Raw genomic sequence first — 20,768 nt, 5'->3', positions numbered from 1 at the left:
TACTGTGGAGGGGCGACGTGCTCCGACGGCCGCAAAGAGAGCAGACGGCCACGAGGCCGCTGGAAAAGCCTCAATAGTGTGCCGTGAAGAAAAGGACAAAAAAATTTTTACTATTTTTTCACAATCACCAGAGTGCTGGCATATATTGGAATTAATTTTTAATTTTCTCATCCACATGTACTAATAAATAGTTTTATTTTGTCAATTGTTTTCATATTAGAAAAATTGATAAAAAAATTATTAACGCATAGTCCCCAGGCGCGAGTTAAGGGAATTTAACATTGGTGACCCCGGATCACACAAAGAATAGAGTATGATATTATATTACCATCACCTAGCGCGATCCAAACATTACAACATCATCTATCATTACCGCATCACCGCATTACCAAGCATCATCGCATTACCTAGCATCATCCTATTACCTAGCACCATCCCGTTACCAAACATCATCTTATTACAAAAGTTGTATGTATTTACGGTCGTTCGAGTACATCGTTTAACTCATAAATTTAAAAAAAAAATACATGAAGTGCCGCCTTTGATTTTAATGTTACTGATGGTTTTGTTCCGCTGCCAAAGGCGTTCGCAGACATTAGAAGGTTCTTGGGTATGGTAAACGTCTACCGTGGTTTCCTGCCCAAAGAAGCTCACCACCAAACTTCGCTTGACGACTTCCTGCCCAGGGGTATGAAACAGCAAAGCAACAACAGGTAGACGCTACACTTTTGCCATCTCACCCTTTGCAGTAGGCGCTGCTCTTCACCAAATGGTGAATCAAAGCTGGCAACTGTTGCGTTTCTTCTCAAAACAGTTGAATCCCGACCAACGGATTTACGGCGCCTATGATCATGAATTGCTAGCCGCGTATCTGAGCATCAAGTACCTCCATTTCTCCCTTGAAAATAGGCCGTGCACCTTGTCCATGGACCATAAGCATCTAACTTACCGCAGAAGCCCGACAAAGCTTCCCCTTTCCAATTTCTCCACTTAGCCTACATCAGACATTTAACATGAGTTCGGTAAAAACAACACAGTCGTTGACATTTTGTCTTGGGTCTCCGAGATCAACATTTCAGCCGCAGTCGATTTTTCAGCTATCGCTGTAGCTCAGAAGGATGACTCAGTTCTTCAAAGCCTGCAGTCTTACTCCAAATACAAGTTTAAGCAGTTCGACTCTTCGGTTCACCTTCCTCTATCTACTGTCAGATTTCTGAAAGGGACCTACGCCATATATTCTGGTGGCTTTCCCTAAGGAAGTGTTTGACCATCATTGAACAGTCTACGCAGTAACCTGAGGCAATACCAGTGAAGGACACATTACACCACAGTCATGTGTTGAGATCCTCTGTCAAGAGTGGATTCCGCGCTTTGGTGTTCTGGTCGTAATCATCATAGACCAGGGGATGCGATTCGGATCTACTCTCTCCTCAGAACTCAGAAAGTTCCTTGGATTCAAACGCCAGCCGGCAACCGCATACTATCAGCAGTCTAATGGGATGCTAGAATGTTGACTGGCACCGTGGTCGAAAGTCTTGGCTTGGCTTGGCTTCCGCACAGCCGTCCACAAGGAGTTTACTACCAACCCTGCTAATCTGGTGTACGAGGAGAACCTACTACTCCCCAGCGAACTAGTCCTCAGAGAGACTGGACGTTCAGAGACGTCAGTGGCAAACCTTTCTTCCAGGAAGCAGACGGGACCAGAACGAGGGTGCACACCGCGAACGTTTTGAGTTCTGTCAGTTGACAACAGCCGAGTAGCCCGGGGTTCTCTCGTTAAAATCGCTCGGTTTCAACTGGGGGGTCCATTTCTGTGACCCTTCTAACGGGGAACCTTTGTTTTGTTGGGGTTTATCTTCAGTGCGACTTTGATTGTCTCCTTTTGCAAATTCAGAGTCATTTGGCCAAGGTCCACGCTTCGATAAGAGAGTACAGACGTCATCAGCGTACTCGAGTAGCTTGGTGAGCTGCAGCAAATAGCGCCCGCGAAGCATTAGATTCGAACGGTAACTCCATTGGCGGGATCACGTCCCAGGTTGTTCGGCTAAACCACCGCGGTTTCAGCTGGGGACGGAGTGATGTGGCGTTACATTAAAAGCATGAACCACGAATAAGTAAATAAATAATAACTAGTAAAGCAGACGCTGCCAAAACGTCATGATCACGGCGAATTTCTGGAGTGGTCCACTTGAGTCACCATTAAAAATGGTCTTTTCGAAGGGACATCGCATGCCTTGGCTGACTGCGTGGATTCATGAAAGTAACTCATGGGAAGATTGCCCCCGATGTTAGTTACAAGTTCAAAATATGAAGCCATGAATAAATTTTAACAACAGGAAGCCTTTAGGGAGTAGCAAGTTTTGAGTTGCAATCATTATTGTCAAAATAGTTAAGGCAATGCGACAGTATATTGAATATGGAAGACGAGTATTCGAGTGTCCTTGGCTTGAGCTAAGTAAAGACGGTGATCGATGCCTTTTAGGTGGATTTTGACATTAATTTTGCTTGGCTGCGTAGTTGTCCCAAAACGCAAAAATCAGCAAGGAATGCGGTACCTTTTACATACAAAAAAAATACTTCACCAGTTAATGAGAGCTAGGATGCCCCAAAGAAGATTATTGGTACTTAGGAATACAATAGCCTTTGGCAACTTAAATATTGCGATTCAAAAACCATCTAATACTTTCCAACTAATTTGTATATTTACAAAAATACATTAAATTATTAAAAATTTATAATTTTCTAGAAACAAATAGCACTAGTCCGACAGCGATTACAGCAACTAACTTATACCTACATCACTTGAGCTCGCAAAGCAACATTACTTGGAATCTGCAAATTATTCCGTTTCAACAAGTCCACTAAGCTCCTAACAAAGTCCTGCGATATTTTAAAATCATCATCTGCTTCTAATCTATCAAACAATTCAATGGCCGACGCATGATTATTCTCTCTAACAAAAGTATTCAGCAAAATATTGTACAAGTCCTGCTCCTTGATAATATGCCCTAAACCACGAGTTGCTTTCGCCAACTTCAGCAAAACATTTATCTTTCCGGCACCGCTAAGATGTTCGCAATTCCGCATCAGGTTGTCCTCATTGAATTTGAACTGAGGGTCGATAAGGAGCTTCCGCAGTTGACTCTGTGTCCCTGATTCAGCGATGGCCAGGATGAGATTTATGTTGGTATTCAAGGCTCCGTGGATTTTCGTCGCTTCACGAACAACTTCTTGCAGTAGAGAGTGATAGTGCTCGTTGCCAGGTGCAGAGCTCAGTCGGACTAGTTCACTCATCAACTCCAATTGCAGTGGGGTTTTCCGGTATTGATTTGCTATTCTCCGGAATTCAGTCACGGCTTTGAAAATATCTTTTTTGAGTAGATACTCTCTGATGATTGTGCCTAAATGGACATTGCTGAATGCACAATAGCCCAAAGTGTTTAAGTATTCTAGGAGGTCTCTGGTCAGATTTCGGTCATTCTTTGGATCCGATTGTGCTGCATAGTGGGCACATGCGTTTAGTAGCTCCCAGACGTTTTTACTGACATATTCTCCGCCCATGATTTTTGTGGCGGAAGCTCTTTGCTTTAATATGGCTTTGGCATCTTTGATTTTGCCGTTTTTCACAAGGAGGGTGGCATAATCAATGACTTTGTGTTCATCAAGCTGAAAACCTGTCAAATAAAAGTAAAATGAGAGTTTCGCATGAAGCAATCAACTATTGCAGAACGGAATCAAAAGATCGTAACTCTTTAGAAAAAGCCAGTTCATTTCAAATTGGTGCAATGGCCGAATTGGTGGAGCATCAACCTCTGACTATCGTTACCCCGGGTTCAAATCCCGATTCGTCATGGTTGGTTGTGTTTGCCTGTGTGTGTCTTGCCGCCCCCTTAAACTAAACGTAGAAAGGTCCAATTCACCGCATGTGTGGGCGTCCGCAGTTTCCACCTTCCCACCAAATTTTATGTAAATCCCTAAAGCCGTTTTTGAAAAAAATGTGTATGACAGACTGACAGATAGACAAACAGACCTGTGCGGAGTTGCCAGATCTCTCATCAGACGCGTCCCTTCTTGCAGATAAGGGAGTGCTCGGCAGATGCCTATGAATATGCGCAGGTCGGGTATGTGAGAGAAAAACACCTACCCGTGGAAGGGAGGACACCCAAAACAAGAAACCAATATGGAGGAAGAAAAGAAAGTAAAAGTTACGGTACTGGGGCTCGAAACCCCAGTACCGGCGGCTTTGGGGAGTGAGCGAGCAGGCTCCCGCTGTTGAAATTTCTCGACTGCAGTGCATCGATGGTAGATTACTTGGCCACCGTTGTATCTAATACTACAAGTAACCTGAAAAAAGAAGAGTTTGAAAGCAGTGCATCACTCCACTTACAAGGCACGATGCTTAACAGACTGGGCATTTGTTAGCTAATTAGTGAGGTGACTACACCTGGTCGGGAAATCTCACAGGAACCGATGCCATTTAGGAAAAGCTCAACGGTCCATGGTTTTCGCGTTTTTGGTGGGTGGTGGCGGCTTTAGCAGACGCAATGGACCGGGAGCGTTCAGTCCCGACCTGATGTCCAAAACAGGGTCACTGGAGAGTCTCAGATTCTCCCCGCGGGACGCAGTAAATTCTTCACGATTTGTTGTTCGGAGACCAAAAACAACGACCGGCAAGTCTTGCGACCAAGGAGAATCGTCTTGGGCCAATATAGCGGCCTTCAGCGTCCTGTCTGAGAAAAGGGAGGACTCAAACTGCGTTCCCTGGTCGGTGAGTACAACTGCCGGCACATCAAAGCGTGGAATCCATTCCATGTCGAGGTAGGTTGTGTGCAAACGCTTGGTGGACCGAGGAAACACTCCTACCTCTTTCCTCAAATGTTTTATAGGTTTGCACTTCTGGCATGTGATGCACTGTCTGACCCAAGAAGTAATGTCCTTGTTCATGGACGGCAAGAAATACATTGCGGGGGATAACCGATTCATTATGTGAATGTCTGGGCGCGCCAGATTGTGAACGGGGTGAAATACTTCCTGTCGGAAATTGACGAGAATATATGGCCTTGGTCCTTTGTCTGAGGTCTGGCAGTATATGCTGGATGTTGAGCCGAAGATAGGAAACTGCGTCGTCCTTCTGCGCCTCGGCGATTGCTGGAAAATCTACGGTGGCGCAGATCTTGATCCTTGCAACGCGTGGCAGCATCTGCAACCACGTTATCCTCTCCAGACACGTGTTGAATGTCGGAAATGAACTGGCTGATAAAGCTCAAATGCCGAAGTTAGAGAAAGGACATTTTGTCGGGCTTTTGATTCAAAGCAAAGTAAGGAGCTTATAGTCCGTGAACATTGTGATCAGTTTGCCTTAAAGCGAATACCGGAAGTATTTAATTACGAGGTACGCTGCTAATAACTCACGATCGTAGGTACTGTGGTTCCGTTGACCGAATTGAGCTGTTGTCCAAAAGTCATCCCGGTGAACTCGAAGAGTCTGAAAGGTGTGCATACTGCCGTTTTCGGAATGTCCTCAGGAGCTACAAGGATCTGATGGTATGCTTTGACTAGTTCCAAGGTCGAGAAAATACGGCAGCTTGCGATAGAGTGCATAAAATCGTGGATGAGTGGGATGGGGTAGCGGTCTGGAATGGTCTGAAAATTCAGATGTCTGTAGTTTCCATTCGCCGTTTGGTTTAGGGGCCATGTGAAGTGGCGAAGGCCAATAACTCTGTGAAGGTCTGCAAATATCCTGCTTACGAAGTTCTTCAACTCTTTCTGTGCAACTACGATCTTCTGCGTTGATAATAGACGCACCTTAGAGAAAAATGTGGAGCCAGTAGTGTTGATGTGGTGCTGAACATCTGAACAGAGAGACTACGCTCGGTAGTGATGATGTGGTATTTTCGAAGAAGTGCGCGAATACTTGCGTCGGAAACCTCTTGAAAAACGATGAAAAGTGTGCTTTGTGAGCAGGATGATATTTTTCCTGATGACCTAAAGGGATACGAGTAAAACTGAAACTTCAGCGTCTGTATCGACCAGCTAGTGCCACCGACTCAAGGAGTCATAGACGACGAGGTCGGCAATTCTGATTTCTTTGGTGAGAAATTGCAGGGGCTGGTACCTTTTTTAGTGTTTTCAGCGAACGTACGATGATACCAGCATGCCTCGGTACATGCCGAAAGCCCGACGACCTACGGATCGCCCATTTTCGGAGACGGATCTAAAAATTTATCTAATCCTACTCACCGAACGCAAAGCACCCACGGCCTCTACCAACTCAGAGAGGAAGCCTGTTAATGCTTTCACTATCTGCTACAGCTGAGCCACCTGACTCGAGTTGTCGCATGTGGACCTCATGAATTTTGTCCACGATGACGACTAACGTTTCCAGAGACCACGACTCCGCACATGCCAAGGTGACCCTTATGCTCTCCGGAAGCCCCTGAAGCCACAAAGATTGTAGCAGCTCGCTGCCAACTTTCACGCAACAGTTGGTCGCGCACAATCATTTAGCCTTAGCTCTAAGTGGTTAAATTTAGCCGTTACACTTACCGACAGGCCTTTTACGAGCTGCTTTTTTAATTGCACATAAGAGCAGTCCTCGAGGACGTTGGAGGCAAGTCCAACTGTCTCCTCGTTCAGCCCGACCAGCGCGTAATAAAAACGATGCCGATGCCGGCTAAAGTGAATTCGGCCTCGAGTTGGAGGAACCATGCTGCCGGGCTCCTACGCCACATCGGCGGCACCCGTACGGTCACGGTAGTTACTGACGACATCATCAGCGGAAACGAACAACCCAAGAGAAAAAACGCGCAACTGGAATGAGCGGAGTTCGAGAACCAAATAAGCGAAAGAGCGCGTGAAAAGGAAGTCGAGATGGCCATAATTAGCAAGCCTTATTGCAACAATAGGAATGGTGCCTGTGCAGCACATGTATCCGATATATGGAAATCCAGCTATCCAAGAAGTGATGGAGTTTCCTGAAGTTGAATTCATCAGGGCAAAAATAACAAACTTGCAGCAGCAAATCGAAATTCGCCTACGCAACGAAGTGTCTTCCAGCGGAGTTGGAAATCAGGGTTGGTCCGTGGCAACCTTTGAAGGGGAGATGCTATTGGAAAGTCATGATCCCGATTGAATTACCTCAGAAAAGGATGCACAAATGGTGAAGCGCATAATGACAGCATGCAATGTTGCTATGCCGAGGCGGCGAATCTTCAACAATAGGCGGTCAACAAACGGAAAGTATACGCAAACTTTCGAGTTAAGCTTAAGCAAGCTATACAGATCAGCAAACGAGGAAGCGTCAAGAAACTTTGCATGAAGGCCGACCAAAACTCTTGGCGAACAGCGTACAACTGACTCGCATCTTCGTTTTGATATAGTGATGGAGCATTTCCCCTCCGTATAAAGAGGAGCGCCGGAGAGGAACTTGCGGAGATTTACTGCAGAATTGGTGTCATCAAAGCTCCTGGTTTGAATGCTATTCCCAATAGAGCCCTCAAACTCGATGTTAAAACCAGACCCAACTGGTTTATCAGCGTATTTGAGGCATCCATGGTAGGAGATCGATCGATCGAAAGGATCACCTACAATAGACTTCTCCTTATCCTAGAATAAAGGGATAGCCTATCGGAGTGACAGTTTGATTTTCATCAAACTCATCCAACAATTGACGCCGTAAATGCGGTTTTGAAGCCGGCTCGAGACGCGATGGCCTCTAATAAATGTTAAGCCGTGTCAACATTGGACGTCTAAAATGCGTTCGATTCAGTCCTTGTTATTTGACCAAGCTCTTCGAAAGCCACCTCTCGGAAAGGACACTTTGGTACGATACAAATAAGGGACCTCAGCAGTACACCGTTATAGCCGGAGTACCACAGGGCTCAGCGTTGGGTCCTCTTCTGTGGGACCTAATGTACAATTCCCTTGTCCTTCCCATGCGAAACCATCAGCGCTATTAAAGTGTGGCAGGAGATAGTGCAACTTGACCCTGTGGAACAAAAGACGGAGGCGGTCTTGATTACCAACCGTAAGAAAAGTAATACGAGTAGTATCCGTGTTGGTGGTCACATCATCACTTCAAAGTCGATTATCAAATAACTGGGGGTGATGATTGACGCAAAAATCAATTTCAAGGGACACCTGGATTATGAGGCCTATGAGAAAGCGGCAAATACCACCCTATCGTTAGCACGGATGATGCCTAATATTGCAGTTTCAAGATATAGTCGCAGATCACTTGTGGCCGGAGGGGGGACGGGAGGAATGATCCCCATAGATATTCTGGCAAGTGGGACATGCTGTATGTACGAGACAAGAAGAATAAATCTATCCAAAAAGGATACAGAACCCGAAAGCCAGTAAGGCGGGAGCCGCTGGAAAAGTGGCAACAATGGTGGGATGATTCGCAGACTAATCCCCGTATTAAGGAGTGGATTCAGCGACGACACGGCGACTGACTCAATCCGTGTCAGGGTATGGTGGTTACAGGAAATATCTGCACCGATTTGGGTTGAATGATTCACTCTTTTGCCCTGAATTTTACTGGACACCTGAGGACCCGGCGCATGTCACATTCTACTGTCCACGAATTTGCTCAGAGAGGAGGACCCTGGAGACAAAGTGATGCGCGTTGAATTCCATAATCAAAAAGATACGGGCCGAACTTCGAGAAGTGGAAGACTTGGTCGCCTTCGCCGATCTCCCCGCGAAGGGAGGGTAGAATGAGAAAGTGAGGGTCGTTTTAGTGGGGAAAAATATCACACATGGCTGCCACCTGGCGCGGCGTTGCCTTTGTAAAATTTCCACCCCCTCCACAAAGGCGTGCACAAAAGACATACATTTCAAACCAACAAAATATAGAAAACCTCTCTCTTACCTGGATACGCCTTCTTCAACTCCTGAATTGTGTTCGTTGCCCCCTCCATATTACCCAACTTGACATTCATTTCGAAAACCGACGCAATCATTCCTGGACTCCTCTGCACATTCAGATCCAAACATTTCTTATGAATCTCCTGCGCCCGCTGGTACTTCCCTTCGCGAACAGCCAACTGCAATGTTCGTCGTAAAACTCCCCGCGTGTTCATACCCTTGTTTTCCAACTCGATCAAATGATATTCCAATTCTTCTAACGACATATCACGAGGATGTGTACCAAGCTTTTCCGACTGACGTAGATTTAATCCTTTGGTGACCATTCCTTTCAGATTATTATCATCCTTTTTGGAACTCCCAAGGAATGTCTTCAACGAATCAGCTGCCTCGAAGGACATTTTCACTCCAGCCATTTTGAACTCGTTCACTAAATTAGTAACCACTTCTGGGTTCGAAATTCTTCGATTGTTTCCGATAATTTCCAAGAGAACCTCTCCAGGCAGGTCGGCTTTCGGGTTTGAGGACTTTGCCTGAAGCATTGCAATGACTTTGGAAAATTGACCCGAATTTTTCGCGACGCGCAGATTCGAGGCAACGTTTATCAACGATTTTATCAACATGTCCGTTTCGATTTTCGAGTGATAAGTTTGCAGGATCCACCCAATATCTTCGAACCTTTGTTGGAGTAGTAAATAGGCAATAAACGGTGTCAAGATTTGTGATGTTTTCAAGCCCGCATCTTCCAAGGTGGTAATTGCATTCTTTACATTCTTGCAAGTAACCGAGGTTCTGGGAAATACGTATGAAGACATAGTTTCGTAATCAATCTCGACATTCAACTTTGCCATTTCTTTGAGTACATTAATCACGCCAACCTCCCCCTGTTGCCCAGCACGATAGAGAATCAAAGGCCAAAAGTAATGAGGTCGAAGCTCTTCAACTTCTCCCAATGCTTTTAAATACTCCAAGCCCATTTCAGGATCTCGACGAAGGGCTATTTCGGAAGCAACATGCAAAGCGCGCTGATTTTTTCCGGATTCGATCAACTTTTTACATATTTCTATCGTTTTCGCAGGAGTCTGACGTGTTCGGATCAAATCACTTATCAAGGATTTTCCAAATTTATCCGTGTCTTGATTCTCACTAAACTTCGGGGTCGGGAAATGATTCACTACAAGAAAAGCACTGTCTACCTTTCCTCCAAACACGAGCTCCGTACAAATCACACGGATTTGATCGGGAACTTCCAACACGTCCACCATTTCGGAAGGAAGCATGGTTATAACTTCCTTCACTACATCAGCACTTTCATGTAAGGCGGCAGTTTTCATGATCCCTACAAGTCCATCGATTTTAAGGGTACCTTTATGCTCTTTCAACAACTGAATCGCTTTATCAGATTCATGATTTTCCACATATGCTTTGATAAGTTCTGTGTAAGTCTTGTGACTTGGCTCCATATCTGCAGCAACCATGGTAGCCACTACATTGTCACAATTCCTAACATCACCTGATCGTGAATATCCCAAAATTAACGAATTGAAAACATTCTCAGTTATTGGGTAATTCTTCTCCTTCATTATAGCCAAGATCGTTGTCGCTTCGTCCATATCCCCATGCTCGCATGCCAGTCCAATGAGTCCTTCAAACATTTCCTGGTCCATTTCCAACGCTAAGTCCTTCAGCATCATTTGGTACTCAGCAAAGGGAAATTTGTTTGCACGAAATACTTCAAGGGCGCAGAGGTAGTGCTTTCTGTTGAGTTTGATATCTTTTTTGAGTTGATCCCAGGTTTTTCGAAATAGATTGATCTTTTCCATGTAAGATGCAGTTGGGAAGAAGTGAGCGCAGCTCGTTATCAAGAGTACAGCCTCCTCGTCGCTGATGTCCTTCGGTGATGTTGTGCCGATAAGTTTTTCGAATAGTTTATGATTTATGAAGCCGTTGTTTTGAATTTCTCTTCGTAATTGGTCGAAAGTTGCATTATCCAATTTTAATGCCTGTAAGGAATCAGAAATTATGAGTTAACGAGATGAGAATGAGAACAATAAAGTAGCAGACAACGAAATAAGGACACGGAACTGATTTTTATTCTGGAAAATTAAGCAGATGATCCTGAAAAAAGCACTGGAAAACGATCTTGCGATTAATACAAACGCGGCGCTCTCGCTTCCTTCCAGAATCGCCTGCTTCCTGGAAGAAAGGCTTCAGCCTGTCCAAAAAGATCCTTTTAACTGGACGAATGCTCCCCACGCTCGAGTACCTTATAGGGACCCTCGTATGGTGGCTGTAGCGGCTTCCGGAGGGCATCAGTCCTCACCAGAACGTGACTACAAACTTCATGTTCCGCAGGGGTTTGGACCGCCGGCTACGTGTGACGAGATGGCCGAGGCGGCTTTAATTTGGAAACGACCCCTCGTAGCAGGCGCAACAGTCCAGAATCTTTTGTCAAGGACTAGGTCACCAGTTAGTCGAAGGTTCTCCCCGTAAACCAGCTGAGCAAGGCTGGCAGCAAACCTTTTGCGGATGGCTGTGCAGAGGCGTGCGCCATAATGACAGCACCAGCATCCTGCGCCAACGTTCCAGGATCCCATTGGGCTGTGAGTCCGCTAACTTTTGAATCCCAGAAGCTTTCGAGCTCCCAGAAGAAAACAGATTCAAGTTGCACTCCCTGGTCGATGACGGCGGGGAAATAAAGCCCGGAATCCACTCTCGACAGAGGGCCCCAGCATATGACTACGCTGTTAAGTCCTTCACAGGTATTGCTTCAGGCCACCGCGTAAACCGATCAATGATCGTGAGGCAATACTTTTAGCCGTGCGAGTCTCGCAAAGGGTATGCGATGCACTCTCTGGCCCAAGAGTTCACGACGCTGTTCATGGACGGCCAGAAATACTTGCTGAAGACTAACCGATTCGTTGTCCGAATACAAGGATGCGCGAGATCGTGCACCGAGCAAAACTCTTCCTTACGAAAAGCGGCCGGTATATATGACCTAAGTTCCAGAGATCTCGCCGTAGATAGAGGAATGTGAGCCGAAGATAAGGAGCTCCTTAAACTTGTATTTGGAGTCCTATTGCAAACTCTGAAGAACTGCATCAACCTTGTGGTCCACAGCGATTGCTGAAAATCGACTGCGGCTAGGATGTTGGTCTCGGAGATCCGGGACAAATCGTTAGCGATTAAGTTGCCTTTACGGGACACATGTTGAATGTCCAATGTGAACTGGCTGATGCAAGTTAAGTGCCAAAGCCGACGAGGGGATGCTTTGTAGGGTTTTTGCCGTAAAAAGCTCCAATACTTCTGTGTCTGAGGCGTCGACGAACACGGCTAGCGTCTACCAGCTGCTGCTTGCTGGTTTCAAATGCTTTTTTCTCCAAGCCATACAACCACTCGCGAATCCTTGGTCTTACGACCAGACAGGAAGGCGTTAAGTAATGCCTCATGGTGAGCGGCTTTGAACAGGAAACGACGATAGAAGTTTGTCATGCCCAAGAACGTCCTAAAGTCTTTGACCGTCTTTGGCAGCGGAAAGCTCACGATCGCTTGCACTTTGACTGGGTCGGGTTGAATGCCGTGAGGGATGATGGAATGGCCTAGAAATTCCCTCTGTTGCTGGAGAATTAGGTAATTTTCAAGGAGGCGTTGAAAAATGTACTCGAGATGTGTCAAATGCTCAGACTCGGTGGAAGAAACGACCAAAACCAAAATCCAAGTTACGTAGAACGGAGTGGATGAATCTCTGGAAGGTTTGCGCCGCAGAGTCCAAAAGGTGTGCAAATTACCGTCAATGAAATATCTTCGGGAGATGGGGGGATTGGAGGAGGGATTTGATGGTAGGCCTTGGTGAGATCCAAGATCGAGAAAACACGACAGATTACCAGATAATGCGCATAGTCTTGGATGAGTGGAATGGGGTACCGGCCTGGAATCATTTGAGCACTCAGGCTTCTTTAATCTCCACAAGGGTGCCATTCACTATTTGGCTTGGGGTCAAATGGACTGGAGATGACTGAGCTGACCTAACTCTTTCCGCGCAACAGCGAGCTTCTAGGATGATGGAAGACGCATCTTCGCGAAGATAAGGGAACCAGTAATGTTAATGTGGTGCTGAGTATCACGCTTAACTGACTGAGAGAGACTACATTCGCCAGTAATGTTGCATTATTTTTGGAGGAGTGTGCAAATCCGTGGAATGATGGAAAGATTGTTTTTGTTAGAACAGGTTTAAATTTTCCCAGACGACCGAAGAGAGGTTATAGGGTCTATCAGGGAACTATGCTGCATATTTGCCGATATGGGGACACTGATGTCAGCCAAAATGAAGCGCCACGAAAAGATGCTACGTAAGCCAAAAATCACGTCTACTTGCATGTAACCATAAATTCCGATGGGCGTAACGTTTGCTGCCGCTAATTTTAGCTGCTGGGGAAAATGGTTTTCTAGGTCTGGAGACAGATAATTGCACCAACTAAGGGGGCCGTATTCTGTAAGCCAACGTGTTGCTACACTTCGGGTAGGCGTCACCGCGCCCCAGCGTTTTTGGGAGTCAAGTTAAAGTTCATGGGGTGGTACATTGCGTGGCATCATCTGCAAACCTACGGTGGCACCAGCACACGCCGGAGTTCGATGTGAAACGCGGGGCGGCTACCCGAACGCCCATTTCTCGAGGCGACCATTGAACGAGTTCAAGACTATTCTCCCAAACGCGAAGCATCCACTGTCGCTGTCAGTGTGGCTACATTGTTCCTAAGCGCAACCAATTTTCTCCCAATTCGCGCACTCCTCAGAAAGTATCGCAACATTACTACCGAAAGTAGTTTCTCCTAGCTGGTTAAGCACAATGTGCAGCCCCACATCAACACTAACTGCTCTCCAATCTTCTCAAACTCACTTTCACTCCAGAAACTGGCTGTTGCGAAGAAAGAGTTCGAAGACTTGATGGCTGCCGACCATCCAATAGCTGTCGGTCCTCTCCACTTCATTTGGTCTCTAAGCCAAATGGCGAATGGCGACCATGTGGAGATTATAGATGTCTGAATGCTCAGACAGTTCCAGACCAATATCCCATTCACTCATTCATTTGTGCACTCGCTAACGAACTACTGTGTTTTTACGACGTTGGCTCTAGCAAAGGCGTATCACCAAATCCCTGTCGCTCCCGAAGACATTCTGGAGGCGACGATCTGCACGCCTTTCGAACTCTTCGAGTTCACTAGGAGGATTTTCGGCTTGTGCAATGCTGCGCAGACTTTCAAGAGGTTCATCCATTCTGCCCTACGAAACTTGAACATTTGTTAGACGAAACAAAAGTTCAGTGTATTAAGTTTTGGTCGCCTCCTCTTCAGAATCTGAGCACTCAGAACATATCGAGTGCATTTTTCAATGTCTCCTTCAGGCCGGACTTATATTCAACGTTGAAAAATGCAAATTCATTCAGAGGCAGGTGACATTTCTCGACCACTTAGTAACCCCTGACGGTATCCAACCTGACCCAGACAAGGTTGACGCGATTAAGAGTTTTCCAGTACCAACCACGGTGAAAGATCTGCGAAGGTTCTTCGGCATGTTAAATCTCTATTGTCGTTTCTTGCCAAGCGATCCTGAACGCCTTCTTGTCTGGGCCTAAAACTAAAGACTGCCGTGAGGTTGCGTGGTCTACTGAGGCCACCCATGCTTTTGAGACAATCAAACAAAAGTTTGTTGATGCAACACTGCTAGCATTTCCTCAGCCAGATGCACCCCTAACTGTGTTCGTCGATGCCTCTGATACATCGGTAGGCGCCGTTTTTCACCGACGGATGAATCAAATCTCGCAACCACTAAGTTTCTTTTTCAAGCAGCTCAACCTAGCTCAACGCAATTACAGCGCTTACGATCGTGAACTACTCGCCGCGTACCTTGCAATTAAACACTTCCGTTTCTCCATTTAGGGCAGGCCGTTCACTATGTTCACAGACCACAAACCCCTTACTTTCACACTTAGACAAAAGCCCGAGTTATATCAGCCAGTATACTTCTGATATCCAACAGACAACGTGGTTGCTGACGCTTCATCTCGAACCTCGGAGGTCACAGTCGATTATACGGTAATCGCCGAGGCACAAGAAGACGACGCAGAACTTCAGAGCCCGAAGGCAAGCTCCGAACACTCATCAAGGAGTTTTCTATTTTCGGCTCAAAGATAAGGTACCCAGGCCATTCATTCCCGCCGATTTCCGCAGGGAAGAATTTAAAGCAATACAAGATCTTGCGCATCCAGGCATCAGGACGACGAACCGGTTAGTCACTAATAAATACTCCTGGCGGTCCATGAACAAGGACGCAAAATCTTGGGCCTGACAGTGCATCGCGTGTCTGAAGTGCAAAGTCAACAAGCACGTCCGAAAGAAAGTAGGTGTATTCTCTAGGTCAACCAAGCGCTTCCACACCATTCATCTCGACATCATCGGCCCTTTGCGATATTTGTACGGATTCAAGTATTGCCTCACAATCACCGACAGATTTACGCGGTGGCCTGAAGCAATACCTCTGTCTGACATTATCGTACAATCATGTGTTGAAGCCCTCTGTCGAGAATGGATTCCGAAATTTGGTGTTCCATCCGTTATCATCACGGACCAGGGAATACAATTCGAAATTACTCTTTTCGCGGAGCTAGGAAGGCTCCTTGGTTACGAAAGGCATAGGACTACCATCCGTAGTCCAATGGTATGCTGGAACGTTGTCACCGGACGCTGAAGGCCGCTCTAATGGCTCGCGATGATCTATCGTGGTCGCGATCCTTGCCTTTCGTCCTCCTTGTCTCCGCACAGCCCAGCGAGAGGAGTTCGCGGCTAGCCCCGCGGAGATGGTTTACGGGGAGAATCTACGCCTCCCGCCGACCCTATACTGGACATCAGAGCAAGGTTAAGCGACTCGGGAATGCTGCATCTGCTCAGGGACGCGGCTGCGAAGTTTCGGTCGACATAACCATCCTGACACGCGACATCGGTGGTTAACATCCCCTGGAATCTTGAGACGTGTGACCAGGTCCTCATCAGGGTGGATGCACCTCGGAGGCCACTGCAACCACCATACGAGGGCCTCTTTATAGTGCTAGAATGAGGCGAGCACTCGTTCAAGTTCGATGTTCGAGGCAGACCCAAGTGGGTCTCCTCATTGTGGCTGAAGTCCTTCCTCGACCCGGCGACCGCTTCGAAAAAAACGCCCGCAAATTGTCAGATTCGTCCGATAACTCCTACTGATCGCGCGGATGGCTTGCTTCGCTGAAACTGCATGGTTTCAGCTGGCAGCGGAGAGATGTGGCGGTGGATCGGAGGCGCGAACCTGGGCGCCATTATGGATTCGCTTCCACCGCTGCATCCAATGGCCATGGAAACAACTGACGGTCTGAAAGGAGGCCGGGGCGAAAAATGTCAAGAAGACAGAGACACTTGACTAGCCCCTCGGCGTGACGGGAGAGTCACTAGAAAAGTAGTCGAATAGAGAAAAGCATATCCTCAAAGCAAAGCCAAAGTGTTGTTATTATCAGACAACAGATTTTAAATATATTGGGGGAAAACTTACCCTCAAAGAATCTTATGGGATACTCCAAGAGGACCAAACGACGAAGTAGGCTTCGACCTAACACAGCTTTTGAGCGGACAAGCCGAATTGCCGAATATTACAGAGGATGCAGAACACAAATTATTTCAATACCCAAGAATCGCAGCTCACAGGGCTACATGGGAAGCTGCAATCGGTAAGCACTGAACTCCCGAAGTCAGTGGAAAATAAATTCTAATCCGTCTCCGCATTGCAATACCATATGAGTCCCCCGGTGGGAGTGGAGGGAGCAGGAGTTGGTTTTAGTGGGTAAGAGCCCACATAACCAACGGTATCTTTTGAAGTTTTCCACCTTTCATCCGATTTTAATAAGTTTTTGTTTTCAACAAAGACGAAAGTATCCCAACTTTTAACAGCTTTTAACACAGAACCCTCCAATCCTTCGTCTATTTTTTGCTTCAACCTTTCGATTCAGAAGCGGGGCCGGTTTGTCTTAATCCGTGATACCATTTTGCTCGGTCATATCCTTGCTCTGGAGAGAATAGAGAGGCCCTCAAGTCGCAAACATTGTTTCGGCTGTTTCTCATCGGGTGCCATGTTCAGACCAATCTTGGCAAGTGGGCGACCAAGCTTCTATTGCATTTTTTCCACGGTCGGTGCAACCCTATATCGATTGCAAATGTTCTCATTTCGTATAGGATCATGGCGTTTTCCGCCAATGGTTCAACGCAACATTTCCGTCTCCACTACCGCGAGACGTCATTCATTGCCTTTTAAAGTCGGCTAACACTCAGAACCATAGAGACAAGACAAGGCAAAGCCCGCTCCAAACGAATCATGCGATCAATTTCATAAATGATTGTCTAAGCTATGAAGGAAGCACAGGTTTTTCGAACGCTGTGGTCATTATCTCCGAGTTTGTTGGAGCCAGAAACAATTAGTTCCTCCATTTCGAAAGACCGTACTTTTGCACCCTATGAGCAGTAGTTTGACGGCTTCGACTATGCATCCAGAAACTAAAATTTCATTGGATCATGAGCTTCTGTTAGCATTTTGTTAGTTTTTACTGATTTAACCAGTTCCATAGAATGGCAACCCCCAATTGGCTCCTCTGGAAAAATATCAGGTGAACATTCTCCACAAAATTCCGGATCAATTCTCTTAAAAATTACTCAAAATTAAAGAAAAGACATCAGAAAACAACTATTTCAGAAGAATTCAACCGAAACGATACCAACCTCGTCATCTTTGGCATCCACCGCAATGCAGTATCTCCGGTAAAGACCAATCCTCGCAGGAGTCACTTTCCTGGGATCCCATCGTTTGCCGGCAACACACAATCTCGCGAGATTTCTATTCAATTTCAAGCAATTTCTAAATAACTGCGACGCCATCATCTCCGCCTTGCAATTTTCCCAATCCACGTGTATCACTTATGAAAAATGCCACAAAATTCTATTTAATTTCCAACAAATAAAAATCCAATTCAGGCTCCAATTCGAAAAAAACAAATGAGGTTATGTAAGGATCCGTCTAACTTGACAATCAGCTGTTTTGCGTCGTTTGTTTTGACATGTGTTTCGCGAATAGGGGCGAGTGTTTTGGCGGTTTTGTTTGTTGTTTTTCGTGTAGTGCGTTCCCCAGGCGCGGAGGGGTAGGTCGGCCGGAACCACGTGCCGCGGGTGATGTAACAGGTGCAGGGAAATTGTTTGTTTGCGCTGGACCGGTTCTGCGATGTTTCCCCTCCCGAGCAGCTGAAGGATTTGTTTACGTGTACGGGCGGAGGTGCAAAGACCGGGCAGCGAATTTTTTCCCGACAGGGGAGCAATTGGGACGTGGGGTTGAGGGTGGAGACGGCGTTTGGTTATTTGTGCCGTTAATTTCCCGAAGATCCAAGGACACAATCCAACCTTGAATTGTACTCGGAGCAGCGAGTCCCCCCCAAGTTGGGACGCATTTCGCTACCCCCGTGCGCCCCACTGGACGCTTCCAACATTGCCTAATTAGGACGTTAACGACTGCTCCGAAATCCACTCAACTAATTCAAATATTGACCTCAAAACTGACGGAATGACGTTTGCGTGCTTTCGCATGTTTTTTATTTACATCCACGGAATACTGGTTCATGAGAGTAACAGGAGAAAGGGAGAGACGCATGATTTGTATGTGTGGAAACAAGCAAAATGTCTGGCATTGCCATGTTGAGTCGAAAACATTTTCCCATTAATTCAATTAAGAAAAAATTAATTCAAAAAAGAAAAAAATCGCCAACTTATGGAACCAATCCTTGGAATGGAGACAATTTTAAGGTTTTATTTGCTTATTAGAATCGGTTCAATGTCTGTCTGTCTGTCTTTTTTTTTGTTTTGAGGAGGTGGAAATTTTCAAAAGACACTGGCCTGGACACGCCAGCGTGTGGGATTCTTACCCACTAAAACCACCCCCGACTCGCCCCAAGCCTCGTGGAACCACCATATGGCATTACATCACAGGGCGGAGTCAGCTCATTTTAGCTGGGTCCCCTTTCGTCTCTACGCGCCGTAGGTAGCCGCGCTTTTCTATTCTCCTCTGCCTTTTGCAGTTTGCTCTGGATATATACGACCATGGAGTTGATCGCATCCCAGTCTTCCTGACATGCTAGCATTCAAAAATGTCAAGCGATGACGGTTTCTTACCATGGCAGAGGCAAATCGTTAGACGCTGCCTCACCTCTGCCCTGTGTTCTACGAATTATATAAAGGAGTACTCAACATCTGCGAGCCGCTACATTCACGCTGCTCTCAGGGCGGAGGTGAAGCAGCGTCTGCCGATTTGCCTTTGCCATGGTAAGAAACCGTAAACCGAACAGCTCCGCGAACATATCCGGTCTACATTTCACGGCAAGTTCGGTATGCCGTCTAGACCCGGGGCTTTCCTGTCGCCTATTCTACTGCAGATCTCCAGCAGCTCGTCCCTGGCGACTGGTGGAATCGGCGTCACATTCAGGGAACGCTGGAAGGTGTCTGTACCCCCCCCCCCCCCCTTGTTGGGGAAAATAACCCCTGGATTATTTTCAACAAGAACATAGGGCACGTAATCTGCGGAGATGATCGGCCTCTGAATGGTCCTGTCACGATTTTATAGGCGCTACCTCACGGATTTATGTCCGCTTCAGAACAGAGCTCCTTAAAATATTCCCCCTTACTCCGCTGGATGGCGAGCTTGAGCTTTTTGCGAGCTTCCCTATAGGTATGCTCCTTTTGCCCCTGATCGATCCTACCTAATGCCCTCTGAGCCGTTCATCTGGCTCTGTGGCAAATCGATCGAAGGCTAGCAAGTTCACTATTCCACCAATAATTGGGTCTTCTGGTGGGGAATGAGCATCTCCTGGGCATCGACGCGTTACATGCTGTAGAGATGATTTGTGAAACATGGAGGGCTCTATCCGTGGAGGTACCTGTTTGCTAGGCAGGTCTAGCTACACTTCCATGAATGTTTGTTCATCCATTGCTTTTGCGGACCATCCTGGTGTCCTTTTGAATTTCAGCTTCCGGGGGACAGTCCTTAGTTCAAAGGTGATCTTACCTGATAGTCGCTGTACGTAAAGTCCTCGCCAACTTGGCAGAACATATCACGTGCTAGCGCAGGGCTGACAAAAGTCAGATCTACAATTGAACCAGTTCTTTCTTCGCACGCAAGGTGTGACTACCGTATCGAGGGCTGAATGGTCACAGGGGTTAAGATGTGACCTTGAACCGCTTGGGTACCAAGCGAATCCCAGTTTCAACTAGCCTTGTCTCGGCAAAAAGGGGCTCTGTCGAGAACGACTTATTTTCCCCGGTAAAACAAAGACCATGAAGTCAAATTCACCACTTAATCAAGTGGGAACAAACCTTATTGGAATCCAGTCCTTAACGGACGAGCCGAAACAATCCCATTCAATCGGCGCCACCTGCTGATGCTAAAGTCTTATCTACGAGGGCAAACCAAAGCGGTAGCAGTTTACTGATGATCCCAATTCTTCATTTGCAGCCAAGGCTATCGCGCTCCTTCTTGAACGATGTGTGGGAGGGTGCGCGACTGACCCTGAAGAGGGTTTCCGAGCTACCATCGTATAGAAAGTGCTTTCTCTGCTTTCCAATAGCGGAGCGTAATGATGCTGAGGTCCTGGAACAATTAGGGTCCAGAATAACCTCAACACCTCAACCAGGATGATACTAGGTAGCAAAGCAGGCCTCACTATCGGCGCACGGGATATTAAGAAGGTTCGGGAACAAACGGCGGGCCAGGGCTTCCCCGCCGTGAGTTTTCGACGATATATTCTGTATCTGACGTCGTAGCCTGGAAATTCTTGCATTTCCTGAACG

The 20,768-nt window shown here is 46.6% G+C and overlaps 1 protein-coding gene across 1 annotated transcript; it reads right to left on the bottom strand.

The window, feature by feature from the left end:
- Positions 1 to 2,680: 2,680 nt before the first annotated feature.
- Positions 2,681 to 18,466, bottom strand: LOC119655647 (leucine-rich PPR motif-containing protein, mitochondrial). Its single transcript, XM_038061629.1, has 3 exons — positions 17,661 to 18,466; positions 8,876 to 10,874; positions 2,681 to 3,674 (listed from the first exon to the last, which is right to left on the bottom strand). The coding sequence occupies exons 1-3, from the start codon at positions 17,817 to 17,819 to the stop codon at positions 2,794 to 2,796; spliced, it is 3,039 nt and encodes a 1,012-aa protein (XP_037917557.1). The 5' UTR covers positions 17,820 to 18,466; the 3' UTR covers positions 2,681 to 2,793.
- Between the last annotated feature and the right edge of the window lie 2,302 nt (positions 18,467 to 20,768).

Source organism: Hermetia illucens, chromosome 4 (genome assembly GCF_905115235.1).
Source record: "Hermetia illucens chromosome 4, iHerIll2.2.curated.20191125, whole genome shotgun sequence".
In the NCBI taxonomy this organism is placed as follows: Eukaryota; Metazoa; Arthropoda; class Insecta; order Diptera; family Stratiomyidae; genus Hermetia; species Hermetia illucens.
Note: the sequence above shows the minus strand (reverse complement) of the source record. Positions and strands in the feature narration are given on the sequence as shown.

What these genes read in the sequence shown, in the direction of transcription:
- LOC119655647 (XM_038061629.1), bottom strand. Translation starts at nt 17,819, where the DNA reads ATGATGGCGTCGCAGTTATTTAGAAATTGCTTGAAATTGAATAGAAAT. An exon ending in TGGATGCCAAAGATGACGAG is followed by an intron (nt 10,875 to 17,660) that starts GTTGGTATCGTT and finishes GATTCCTTACAG; the next exon opens with GCATTAAAATTGGATAATGC. An exon ending in GTTGAAGAAGGCGTATCCAG is followed by an intron (nt 3,675 to 8,875) that starts GTAAGAGAGAGG and finishes TTTATTTGACAG; the next exon opens with GTTTTCAGCTTGATGAACAC.